Source organism: Anser anser (assembly GCF_964211835.1).
Source record: "Anser anser genome assembly, chromosome: 2".
NCBI lineage: Eukaryota > Metazoa > Chordata > Aves > Anseriformes > Anatidae > Anser > Anser anser.
The window spans coordinates 67891802-67905613 of record NC_139721.1 but is presented as its reverse complement, the minus strand read 5'-3'; the positions used below and the strand labels follow the sequence as shown (position 1 = coordinate 67905613).

The 13812-nt window shown below is 37.3% G+C and overlaps 1 protein-coding gene across 3 annotated transcripts in view; it reads right to left on the bottom strand.

Annotated features, from left to right (window-relative positions):
- Positions 1-1016: 1016 nt before the first annotated feature.
- Positions 1017-13812, bottom strand: part of TERT (telomerase reverse transcriptase) — a 31148-nt gene continuing 18352 nt past the window's right edge. Inside the window, exons 8-15 of one of the 3 annotated variants that reach the window (XM_083826740.1) lie at positions 13182-13295; positions 11458-11529; positions 9889-10074; positions 8460-8586; positions 8027-8088; positions 5880-6004; positions 5400-5537; positions 1017-1582 (exon numbers count right to left, since the gene is read on the bottom strand). In XM_083826740.1, the coding sequence (XP_083682866.1) occupies positions 1479-1582; positions 5400-5537; positions 5880-6004; positions 8027-8088; positions 8460-8586; positions 9889-10074; positions 11458-11529; positions 13182-13295 (928 nt within the window). In that variant the 3' untranslated portion in view covers positions 1017-1478. The remainder of the gene's footprint in view (positions 1583-5399; positions 5538-5879; positions 6005-8026; positions 8089-8459; positions 8587-9888; positions 10075-11457; positions 11530-13181; positions 13296-13812) is intronic. The other 2 variants (XM_083826739.1, XM_083826741.1) reach the window with 2 other exon arrangements.

Sequence of the window (13812 nt, the reverse complement as noted above, 5' to 3'; positions counted from 1 at the left end):
GAAGTTACTAAATCCATCAAAATGTTTCCTGTCAGCAGTTGCTGTTTAACATACTAACTTGCTACCAATTAAGTAGAAAATATTTTACCATCATAATATATTGCACTATTTCTTTTAAAACTGTTCATTACAGAAGCAGCTCTATGGAATATTTCTGCCCTTCATACAGTAGAGACCACTCATTTTAGCAATAACATAGATTTAATGCTCTATGTTTAATCTATTCCTTAAACATGTGCTCACAAGTATTTTTTCCTACTTGTCCTTGTAGCAGCCAGTACAGACTGCCATCTTTTTTTCAACTTTCCAGATTTACCATTTACTAAATACATACTAGTTTCAGCTTTGATTTCCATTGCCTTCTTAACTGGACAATATTTTAAAATGAAATAGTGATTTCTAAATGGTATTTGCAGCTGTTCACAGCCTTCAGAAACAGCACCTACTGCTTAAAAATGATGACTTAGCAAGTATTTACAGGGAAAGGCAAACACTGGCTCAGAAAATTGCAAGCATTACCCTTTACGCATTTCTTTACGAATTATCATAATAAAATAGCTCTACATTATAACATTGCAAATTCAACATGCAAGCCTGGGGAAGAAAAAAAACACGTGCAGGCTTGACAGGGCAGTCACTGGGCAAAAGTCAGCCCTGCACAACACACCAAAATCAGGGCTAGACAGTACTTCAGTAGCATTATGGAGTGAAAGATAAGCCTAAATAAAGAACAGGAAACACAAATATACCAAGTAGATTACTCTTCTATTATCTAATCAATAACTCTGACTCCTCTTGGTTTTGTAGTTATAAATTCATCACTGCATTAAAATATCAGCAAGCTCTCAAAACAGATTAAGCATATTATACATAACCAGATTAGATATAGAAATTTTGGAATGTACTAGTTGTGCTCTCCAAAGCCTAAAATCTCTAATCTGTACATCTTGCTAGGCACTGCCATAAAATGCACTTGCCCTGTGCCACTAAGCGTCTTTCAGGACGCAGAAAAACTGGGAGGAGGGACAAGGGGGGATATGTTGAAGATTACTACAAAATAAAGGTACTGGAGACAAGCATGAATTTTGCAACTACCCAAACAATTTATTATAAAATAGTCTGCAACACAGCAGCAAAGAACAGTTCTTCAGGAACAATACTCAATAAAAAAAGTCAATCTGTTTTTACAGACAACTTAAAGACATCTTCATCAAAAAGATGGAAATTACTGAAGGAAACCAAGTCACATTCACAGGCTGTACTTCAAACAGCCTATGAACTTACAGGAAAACCCAAACAAAGATATTAGCAAAATAATCTACTCTTTTAAAGCTGTTGGATGGTATCTGAGAAAAACACAAAGTTTCCCAATAAACTTGCTTTCAGTCCACTCTACCAAAATAAACTACAGAAAAGTCATCTAAAGACAGAGCATTTATTTTTAAGCCTGGAAGGATTATGAAATAAACCTTTATCAGTTAGTCCAGGATAGCTTTGAAATCTTGACAAATAGATGGTTCTGTCACTGTCTTCAGTAGTGCCTTAGTATCCTTTGGGATCTTCCTGAATAGCTGCATCATACCTACAAGAAGGTCGGAAATAATACATTACTAATGCAGGTAACTATCAATTCTTTCTTAGGCAAAATGCTAGTAAGTCACGAAATGAATACTAACTCAATCCAATAGAAAAATTGGAACACCTGGAATACAAGGATAAAAAGGCTATAGTAAAATGTGTTGTTCTTCTTCTGCCCTTAAACAGGGCAGGTAATTGCTAGTAAATAAAAAGGTTAAAAAGCATTAATTAAAACATTAACTATGGAAAACCAAGGAGTAAATTCCTCCTAGTATGTCCTTAGAACACTTGCTTGTATCTAATTATTTTTTTTTTTTTTTTGAAAAGTGCAAGACCAATTACTCAATAACTATATCCACAAAAAAATATCTTTTGTCAAAGAAACGTTACTCTGAAAGACCTTATTTTAAACAATGGTCATGACAAGGGACAGGTCATTATCTAGCTGTTAATGTGTATCTACAGGAGGAAGGTATTCTCAAACTTCCCCCCCCCCCCCTCTACTTTCAGATACATCTTCAAAGTAGCCTATGTTTTGAACTGACATATATAAAGAGAGGAAAAAATAAAATAAAATCACATGGAGAAAGCACCTGGTGCTCTAATAGTGACTACAGAGATTCTTCCCCCACATTTCCTTGTAAGACCAGATATGTTAACTGGGAAGCCACCCTAAAGGTGGAAAATTTTAGAGACTAAACAAGGCTCTTAAATCAGGAACAAATTTTTTACAACAGTACGTAACAGTTTTGAAATAAAGATCATCGAAGTCTACGGTCAATAGAAGTAAAGACAATAAAAAAGACTTTTTAAAGATTAGAAAGAGCACACAAAATCCTAGCAACCTAGCAATCCTAGTTTAGGTCCGTTACCTAAACGGTTGGTAAAATTGTCAATGGTGCAGAAAGGCAGAAGTGCTCAATAAACATTTGCTCTGTATTTAGAAAGATTACGTATTCCTATCTTATCATGAAAAGAAAAGACTCTTGCTCCTTTCCCAACTGGTAATAATAGGAGGGATGTTAAACAGTAACTATGTTTTAAGTGCTTAACTCTGAAGAATGACGACAACTTGTACTGATAAGTCACTGATGTTGATATTTAACAGGTTTTGGAACACGGGGAAGAACCTCCTCACAAAAACCCGTAAGTTTAATATTGATTTCCAGGGAAAATAATGGAAACGCATGTGCAGGGACACAAGTAAAAAATTAAGTTTATATCAATTTCCATCAATTGACACAGTCTCACAGGTCCAATATGTTTTATATAGCTGATACAACTCCAAAATGACATCAAAAAATGTAGTTGTTCAGTCAACACAGGTGCTATTACCAGCCTTAGTTATCTCCGTGCTACAGATTGCTGTGCCAAACAGAGATATTGAACTAGCTTCACCTTAGAGGAAGGCACCTGAGAACCAAGGACTGTGCTGTCGCAGCTTCTCTGAAATCCACACATGCTGCCTGCTTTCCAGAAGTAAGACAGAACTTAAAAATACAGTGTTTAAATCAGCTCTAGTATTTCTACACTACGCTCAGCTCCAAATGTCTTTACAGCGTGGTGTTCTGATCACAATAACAACGTTACCCAGAAAAAAATCTGATGCAGGCGAAACAAAACCTATGAGACTGAGCAGAAAGCTACCTGTCGAAGTCTTTTCAAATGGATTTTTAGTAGGTTCCAGCACATTCAGTATCTTAATAAACTCATTTGGAAGAGAATAGAAATATAAACATGTATGCTCAGGTGACTGAAAAATAAATCTTTATCTATGATCAGAGTTCTCAGTGACAAGGAGATAAAGATGCATGTTCACATCAAGGTTAAGCTACGCCTTATCACCACGGATCACAAGGCGTCTTTGTACAGCTTTACAGTACCAACAGACTGATGCCTCACCTTCCCTACTACTCATCACCTGGTGCCTTCTCAATTCTTTTTCAAAAAAACAGTTTGAAACCTCAACCAGCTCTTCAAGGACGGGAGAAGGAAGGTGGGAAGCAAATATACACATGGTCAAAGCACCACTCAAACTGCAGTCACTGGTACGTAAGTATTCAAGCTGCATGACAAACTGACCCCCAAACAGCAGCCCTCCTGCCAAATTACCTGATAGCCATTCTGGAGGCTTTTCATATAAGCAGAAACTACAGAAGTGCTTCACCAAGCAGTGTACGAACCCTTGCTGCTTAGAAGGTGGAACAGGGCTACTGGAAGAACAGGTAAGATGCCAGGGGGCTATAAGCAAATGGAGATTTCTCCGATTGGCAGCCAAGTTACCTGGGCCCCAGTGATCTGTTGACTGATCACAGCAAAAGCTTCCATCTTACAAGTTTCATAGTTAAACCAGCTCGCAAGCTGCTACCTGTTTAGGTAGCTATTCGGCAAAAGTCTCTGAACCCTTTCAGCAGTCATTCAGCAGCGTACTTGAAGTCTGATATTTCCAAAAGAAACTGTGCCTTGCAGATACAAACAGAGTTGTTTTGACATTAAGGATGTGAAAAACAGGTTCAGCCTTGGAGAATGTAAAGTTCATGGAAGAACGGCTGGAAATTACTCTTAAGAATGCCACCCTAACTTTCTACTTGCCTTTGAACCTTCCCTGCTCCGCCTGCGCAACACACAGCAAGTACATTAAATAGTCCTCCCCAGGAATTTAATAAACAAGGTTATTCAGTTTCTGCAAGGGCAATTCTCACTGCCAGAGGATTGATGTTGACAGATAGTGAGCTTTCCCTTCTTATGTTAGAACTGCTCCAAACAAAGTGCAGAGGACACGTCCATAGCTGCCAGGAACATGCCTGGTACAGTCACAGCCATCAGCTTGTTTCCTGTGAATGTTCCAGTTTCTTCTTTGTCACACTGTTCCAACAAAACCAAGACTGTGTGCATTCAGGCTTTCCCCCAGGTCTTTGATATAGGAAGGAAATGCCTACTTCCAAAACCAGAGCTGCTCTCTTTTTGGGGCACTGTGCGTCAGCACAGGTACCAAGGGAAGCTTGCAATACATTTGCAGATGACATAGGGGTTATTCTGAAACCAGATGGAAGAATTTTTCAGTATTATGTAAGGAAAAAAGCCCAAGCAATGTCTCAGAGTGAGAATTATACAGTCACTGCTGAGACACTCTGGAGTAGTGGCTGTACCTGCTCTTCACTGAAGCTAAACCCAACAGCAGTATTGACTGCTTCAGAAAAAGCTTCTGGTGTTCACTTTTAATATCTTAGAATTGAAAATTGTATTATTTCTGTGCCTAACCTGGGTACAGACTACATGACCGGTCAAGGAGATGCAGTTGCTCAGAGGCCAGGCACACAGACAACTTCTTTCACCATGCAGAAGAGTCAGAGACTTGCCTGACAAGGCAACTCAGTGACAACGTGACAGAGCACAGCAAGTGCTTCTCTTTTAAAGCATCCCCAGTGACATTTTCAGGGGTAAGAGTTTACATTGTGGGAGGAAATTATTTTCTTGGAGTTAATGTAAATTAAAAAAAAAAAAATCTGAACCTTTGTATTTCATTTAATTAAGCCTGCTGAGAATATGATCAACCCAGTCATATTAAGGTTTTTGAACTACACTAACTTGATGAGCACCAAGTAACAACGTGTGCCCCTTAAGGCTCTAGAACATGCAATGCAGAAAAAACATACCACTTTAATTTGCCTATTTAAATGTAATAGATTTCATTAAGATCAGAAAGCTTGTTACTGTGCATTTTAGAACAACATTTCACGATAAGAAAACTTAAAAATCCATTAGATCACAAGTACAATTAACCAATCATATTTAAACTGTAAGAGTAACTGAATACTTACAGAGCTTCAGGGGCTTAAGCAAGCATTTGTAAACAACTTTGTGGTTTGACAGTTTGACAGTGAAGGCATGATAGCAGAGCCATTCTGCTGCCTCAGAAGGGAACACGCCAGATGCACCTCTGTTACCTAAAGTAAACCCTAGAGACAGAACAGGAAGATACTGAAAATTATGTGTATTCAGAAATATGTCTGACCCTCCCCTTTCTTTCTATAAAAATCAAGTTTTGTTGTTGTTGTTTATTTACTAAAAGCCTTTGCAGTCAGTGAAGTGTGTTAGGTAAGCAGAGGACTAAAAACTGAAACAATTTATTATCTTTAGGAAGCAAAGTTAAAAAATTGGTTTGTGATTCTTATTATGCACTCCATGTTTTTCACTATTGATCTTTATCTTAGAATGTAACGATCAAGATAAATAAATAGCCTTGAATGTGTATCCTAAAAACAAAAATAAGCTACTTCACTGCTATTAACATACTGTACCTGGATTTTTAGCTTTCAGCACAGAATAGCAGCATGATGCATTCTCTGCAATGACTCTTAGGAAGAAATCAGGATTGTTCCTAACTTTCTGGTTGAATGGAAGTTGAAGAACACAGGCATGGAACCTGTTTGCAAAAACAGCCTATTTAATCAGAAGTCATTTCCAATTTCAAATGAAATTATGACCATGTAACTTAGGCATTTTACAACATTTAAAAGCACCAAATAGCCTTTAGCCAAATCAACATTGTTAGCATATGAAAAATCTCCTATATACAAATCCCTGGAATGTCACATGCTTAAGATGTTTGCTTGTAAATTCTGTGCTGAAACAAGAGGTTAAGCTACCTCTTTCAGTAACAGAACTCTCTTCTGACCACAATGATTGTCTTATGTGGAGGAAAAGTTAAACTCACATCCTCACCAATTCCATTACCACAAACCACTCTGCCAGAGAACACACACACAATTTGAGAGAGGAAGGGGAGGAAGGAAAAACAAAAAATCACCACCACCAAATCCCATTCTTCAGGAAAAGACTTCCAAATGATTTAGTGTACCACAGATCAGGATACTCACGCTTGTCTATTTTGAAACTAATTCTATGGAAATGAATTGTATTGTATGCTCCCTTACACCTTAGTTTGGACATATTTTAAAACTGTTGGCTTACATGGAATATATTGAATTAATACAACATCATTTTTTTTTGTAGTTACTTAATGTATATACTCAGGAAGTTTATTAAATTAACACAACAAAAGCATAATTACTTCAAGAAATCCTAAAATGTTTAGGATTTGAAGTGTTTACTTTTAAATATTTAAAGTATAAACATAATTATTGCACTGCGTCACACTGTTAGAATGCCAGACAGTGTTTTAAAGGTATACTAAGGTAAAGACCTTTGTTAGTGTGTCACCGTAACAGCAAACGGAATTAACTCTAATTAATCACGTGCAACAACTTAGAAAATCTTACATCGGCCAAAACAGATGTGTTAAAAAGATTTTAAGGTATCGGTGCTGCACTAGATAAGCCCTATTACACTTCTTGGACATAGGAATTATACAGATGGGGTAATGCAGACCAAGGTGACTTTAAGAACAAAACTAAAGTGTCACTTCCTAACAAGTAGAAGCCTAACAAAAGAGCAACACATGATGTTTGTGAAGAGGGAAACACCTCTTGTACTTTTTTTTGGTGCTAAAACAATGAGCAATAACTCTTAATGGACTAACTTCTTCAGTCACAAATCAGAGGAAACAAGAAACTGACCTTTTCATTGCTTGGCATTCAGAAGCTGATAACAGGCTTAAACTCAATCAGAAAACAGTACAAACACAAGCCTATTACCTCCTGTTGTCATCAACAGGGTTGTGTTTAACCAAAGAAAAAAAAAAAAAGGAAAAGACTTCTTAGAGCATAAGAATCCCATGGCAACAACATAAGCATCCACCAGAAAGAGCCTAAATAAAGGGATTTTAGACCCGTGAAGCAGGGCACTACTTGATCTTTATGCTACTTCTTAGTCCAGGGGTTCTCCTATCTCAGTTGGAGCAGCCACTGAAAAGTTTTTGACACACAGAGACGACTATTTTCTCCCAACCTGCTTAACAATTGTGATTTCTTTCCCTTCATTTTTGTTCAAAGTATTCATTTCCTCTGCCAGTCAAGAAAAACTCACAAAAGCCAACAACATTTTTATCAGCTAAGAAGTAATTAAGACATTATCAACAGCTAAGAAACTGCAATTAACTTGTAAGGATGAAACTTCACTTAAGGCAGAGCTATACAGGTCGAAGTTCAGTATGATTTTCACAGATAAGAAGTTCTAAATATAAACTGATTTATAAGTAATAAGGCTTCTCATCATCTTTCTCGTGCAAAACAAGTTGTTCTTGAGATCAGCTGTAAATACCCTGAGACACTGAAAACTCATTTAGTGAAATGTCACTTAAACACGTGTACAAATACAATCCTCTACCTGAATCTTGTATTATGTAAGAACAGGCCTGAGACAAGAATAACGTGACTTACTACTACATTTACCACTGCACATTTTCATGGCATATTTTTTGCTAATCCATAGCTCCTCTATGTGTCAGGAGAGCGTCATGAAACATTCACAAGACACAGCAACCTACCTGTAAGCCTGAAGTAAAAATATCTTGTAGACGTTAATGTAAACTGTTTTAAGGCTATTGATCTAGAACAGAACAGAAATAGAGCCATAGGAATATTTTCGTGTTACCGTATTATTTGTTCAACAGCGAAAGATGACAGAAATCTAGAGGAAAACATTTTATGCAATACACTTCCACGATTTTTACGATGTAAGCAACAATACTGTAAGCAACAATGATTGCAACAATGATTTTATGATTGTAAGCAACAATAGCCTCGAAACAAAGGGCTCAGTTCTGGAAGGTGCTGAGACCCCGCATGTTAGTTGATGCCAAGACTTCCAAATTATGTGTATAATCTTTCAAAATCAACTGTTAGGTCAGAACTCAAAGCACTTTAATGGTCTTTATCACTGATCAAAACATTTCCAAACATTCACTTCCATAGTCCCACCTGTAAATCGAGAAACAAACCATGGCATTTCAGTTTAAGGACTGCAAGCAATTTGTATTTCATGTTTTTCCCAGCTGTTCTGTTTGAATTGAAGGAAAGACTTGATCTGATAGAAGTACAGGAATAACTAGAAAAAAAGGAAAAGAAAATAATTAGACTCCATAGGTTAAGAGACTAGATTGAATTCTGTAAAATGAGGCTCATTTAACTTCTCATCTTACAGAAATGGTCTAGTAATCAATGAGCCAACTGCAAAAGGATGACTATAACAAAATCCAAATTAGAAACAGACTGTACATTGTGGCATTAAGGCTATTATCTAGGGAATTACTTCAGTACATCAGGTAAGCAAAAAATTGCCTTGTTATTTAAAATAAAAATAAATTAAAGGTCGTGGGCCGTTTCTTAAACTGGTTTTATTTCTAAAAGACATGGTCTAGCCAGACCGTTATTACTCACTCCAGCAATAACCAGGTAATACTCTGTGACCCATGAAATACAGGAGTTTAGGCTGGAAGCTGGCTCAGTTTACCTTGGCCCAACAACCCTTGTGTTCCAATTACTTATGTTGAGCTTATCAAAGCCAAGGAGACCTTTCTAAGAAAACAGCTTCAGTATTCTGTTAAACTTTTCTGTTTTGGAAGACTGCTGAAGAACCTCACCACTTGGGCAATGAAAAACATCCTCTTAATTCCTCACTTAAGCATATTCATGGGCTGTTTATATTAAAAATGATTAACATCATAACAATATTATCATTCAGTTTAAACAGCTCTTTACTACTGTTCATCTTTAAGAAATGTCTAACACCAGTAGTCCGTGAAAAGGGTCTACAGAGCTTTTCAGCAGGAAACATTCTCCCACCTTGAGTTTTATGCTGGTTCAGTCAGACTGCTTTGTGTATATACCCAAGGATGCCAGTTTAAAGACAGGTTACTTCTCCCCTACACTAACATCTGAAGTACGTCAGAGGGAACACCTTCTGGTGCTGAAAGGATTACTCACCCCTCTGGTGTATAAAAAATTAGTCACAATCATGTAGTTCATGTAATACTATTATTTTTAGTAAGGTACATAAAATAACACAAGTCCAGAACAGATAGTGTGCTTGTGCATAATGGTGAAAGAAGCTGAACTGAGGTGATCAAACAGAATTTCTCAGAAACCATGTAGTCACCATATGGTACATGACTTCTGTCCACTAGAGACCTGCATCACATTCGATGAGGTTAACTTTACCTGCATTCCACCAGGATGGAATGAAGAAAGTGACTGGCTGCACAGCAGAATAAAATGTTTAAGCTGTTGTATAAGAAACAGAATCGTAAAATTTATTTTGCAGTTAATTCAATTACACTATTCACAAGACACTCCCATGTTTCTTGCATTGCGTATAAGACAGTGATACTGGAATATACAACTATATTACCTGGAGTAATCGCAGTAAACCTCAAGTGTCTGTGTATCCAATAATAAACCACACCATGGGATCAAACGACAGTTTGGCAGCTGTTTAAATTTGGAACATTCTGGGATATCGTCAACAGAAAAATTCACCACTGTCTTTTTGGGGTTTATTAAAAAGCCATATTCAGGTATACCCATTGCTAGAGTCCTAAAACAAACACAAACAGTTAGCCTAAGCCCTGACCAAAAAAAAAAAAAAGAAAAACAACAAACAAAACCAAAAAATCCACAAACACCCCCCCCCCCCCCCCCAAGCATGATGCAAACAATCTTACATGAAAGGACAGAAAGCCAAGAATAAAGAGAAACACAACCAGCTCTTTAGGTTAATGAACATAGCTAGAAATATACAAAACTGAAGTTACTGGAGGTAAATAAATAAATAAAGAGCTTAAGGATATGGGTATAATGGAGAAGAAAAGCTTGTACAGGTTAATGCAAATGAAAAACTTAAGCTGTTAAATATTTGGGACAACCACACTCACAGAAAACATTGACATTAAAACTACTAGAATAAAGACAGATGAAGAGTTAATTGCTTCTGAAGGTACACAAAACCAAGGAGAATCCAGATAACTGGAACCTCATTTATCTGATGAAAAATCTTGATCTTTCTGCACAAGGTTTTGCCCAAGTATCTCTATTGCCAGGAAGTCTGCTGATTACCTATCACGCTTTGGGTCAGCAGTGTCATCTCATGGACAAGCAGCAGTTTGTCTTACTTGGTGATTTATTCATGTGCAGGCTTCACACTTTTAAAAGGGGAGAGGAAGAGGTGGGCTCTTATTGTTGGAGAGTAATTGATTTCCCCAGTTCTAACACTACATTAGAAAAACTGCTATTATTTCCTTTGTGGCAGAGAGCTCATAGGACCTGCAAAAGCAGCTCCAGAAAGAGGTTCTCTCACAGAAGAGGCTGCTTGTCCACAGAAAACCAACAAAGCTGCTGCAGGACGTGACATAGAACAAAGATGCTGATAACTTCAAAGGGCAAGGCGGAGAATATCTGCAATGCTAATGTGAGTTGCATTATGTTGAAAAGCCGTTCTAGAGATTAATAGCTTGAGGCATTCCCAGTGTATTAGTTCTATTATTTCCAGGACTGTAGATCCACACATACCTAGAAATTTCCTTTTGTTCTGAAGAGGAACTATGGATAAATGAAGTCTTCAAAGCACACTATTCCACTGTCTAATGCTATTAGTGCTTCAAACTGTACTTGATTGATTTCCCCATTGCCTTACAGGGTGATCACAAAGCTGCATCCTTCCAACTATGAAAAGCAGGAAGCAACTGACTGCACTGCAGATGCTAAGATTTTCTGAAGCTCCTTCAGTCAGCAGCTAGGTCCAGAGTCAAAACCTCAGCAAAGATCTCCAACCATTTGAGCTGCAACAGGTTTTTAGTTAAATCAAAAATAAGTAAAATCAAACGTACCTATATGTACAGGCATGTATAAAGGAGATCAAAGTGAATAACCTATAAGGCGCTAATGCTTATTAGTTTTTTTTTTAACGTCATTAATAGCATACCTTAGAAAAGCTCTTGCCTGCATTAAATGTGGTGTAACCAGCAAAAAGTCATCAATGAGACGGATTAGTACTCTGTAATCAAGAAGAAAATGACATTAGTTTTGGATATGTAATCCTTCCAAGTCTTTGTCGTACTCTTCAGAGAATCAGTTTGCCCATTTTAATTCGTAAGAACATAAAGGTTAATGATTTCCAAAAGCAGGTCTCATGAAGAAATTCTCAGTTCTGCTTCTTACCAAAAATAACAAATTGAGAAAAAAAAGCAAAGGGGTGGGCTACATGAAATACGACAGGAAATTCCAGCACACAAGGTACTCCCAAACTAGCTTCTTGGATGCAGCATTTTACACTCTTCAATGGTAGACTTCACAATGTCCTAGCCCACTACTCAGAGAAAGACAGTGCAAGGAAAGGAGGTCTAGTACCAGGTACACTGGCAGATATGAGGTATCTGATGTGCTCTAACTCTGTATCTTCATTTAACATGTGGTAATTTATGAAGCTGTAACTTGAATGTAAAACAGTCAGACAAAAGTCTACCACTGTAAAGGCTGGAATTTTCTTTTTCAACAGAATGTAAGCCCCAATCTTGCCCACATTTTTCTGATAAATCCTAACTAACAGATCGATTAGAGAGGAAGCTCTGGAGATCTTGTCCAGTCTCCTCTTCAGAGCAGGAATATGCCATCACCATGACCAGATCAGCTACACCTTTGTCTATCCAAGTCAATAGCCAGTTGTTTTTTGTTGATTTTTGTTTTGTTGTTGGCAGTGGTGACGGTTTTGTTTGGTTGGTTGGTTTTGGACAGTGAAGTGGAAGCATTACACGTAAAGGCCAAATGAAGCTATCCAAATCATCCAACAAATATGTAACATTCTAAAAACTGCATTATATAAAACCAGCTGCTACATAACAAGTGCATTCTTCTGAATCATGGTTTCTAAGGTTCAATACACATAGACAGCATCCTTTAAAAGCAAAAGAGGTATCTGTTCACATTCATATCATCAAAGCATCCTAAAGCTTATGAAAAGAATTGTATTACTTGTGTACAAAGATGTTTAAAATTCTTAGTCTTTCTATTAACCAGTGAGCCTTCCAAGAAGAGATACTGCAAGACTGATGCACTTCTCTAGAGTACCCCTATACACTTCTTTCACCTTGCTTAGGACAGAACTGACAGCAGCGGAGAAAGCTGTGTGAACAGGGATGAGCTTCAGGGGTGTCACCAAAGTCCAGCTCATGCTGAAAGACTTTAATCTTGGATTCAGCTGGCGATCAATTCATATGGAGACAAAAGGGACCCTAAATTTTTATGTCTAATGAAGAGGCAGAACTTTCTGCAAAGGTCTTAAGGAGCAAGCACAAGCAGGGCCTTAGAAGATGTACTAAGAGCCACACAGGGGCTTCTAACAAGGACCAACGTGCCTTTACCCCATTCCTAAATGCTGTGCTCTTTGTAAGTCTCCCACCCACAGATCTAGGAAAACTTTTTTCACCTCTTTGCCTCCCAATCTTATGAATAAATACAGAGATTCCCCCACAAAACAGCTGCAGTGTCACTGAAGCAGCACAGATCTTTATGTGCACCACACTCCTGCTGGAGAGTTGGAAATCCTTTAAATTCAAAATTAAACTTGAGAAAATGTGTAGCATATGTACACACATTATACATTATGCACCACTATAACAGAGCATACAAAGAGCATCCAAATCTTCCTACCCATCCTGCTGTACCCCACGGAATAATTTGTTTTCCATGTCTCCATAGCACAAGCTGCAAAGCAAGGTTGACAAAAGGGAGCCCTGTGGAATTCCAGAGCACTGTAAGTAGTAACTACAATAGAATAAAAGAAAAAAAAAAAAGGAATCAAAACATGCAACAAAAAGACTTCAATAGCCATTAAACATTAATTTTTTCAAGTATAACATATATTTCAATAATAAACATGCTGAAAGCTTGCTAGTTAACCTTACCTAATTTTTTTTTCTTTCCTCTAAGAATCTAGATATGGCTCTAGACGTTTTAAGTTTAGAAGTAGGAAAACAAAAACAAAAAACAACTAAAGCACATTTTTCTTTCTTATTAACAAAGTTCAGTAGACAATTGTCATTAAATGAAAGGAACTTACAACTGATCTCAAACCACAAAGACTTTTCTCCTTTATAAAAAGAAGCTGCGGTGCCACATTTCATCTAAGCTTTATAACTCTTTATGTCATTTCTTGCATAGCTTCAAAACAAGTGTTCTTGTACAAGAAAAGTAAAGTACAGGACAAATCTTTCAAACTATATTTTTAATTATCATCCAAACAGCTCCTAGTAAGTACTCACTAAAAATCCATAGACAGAAG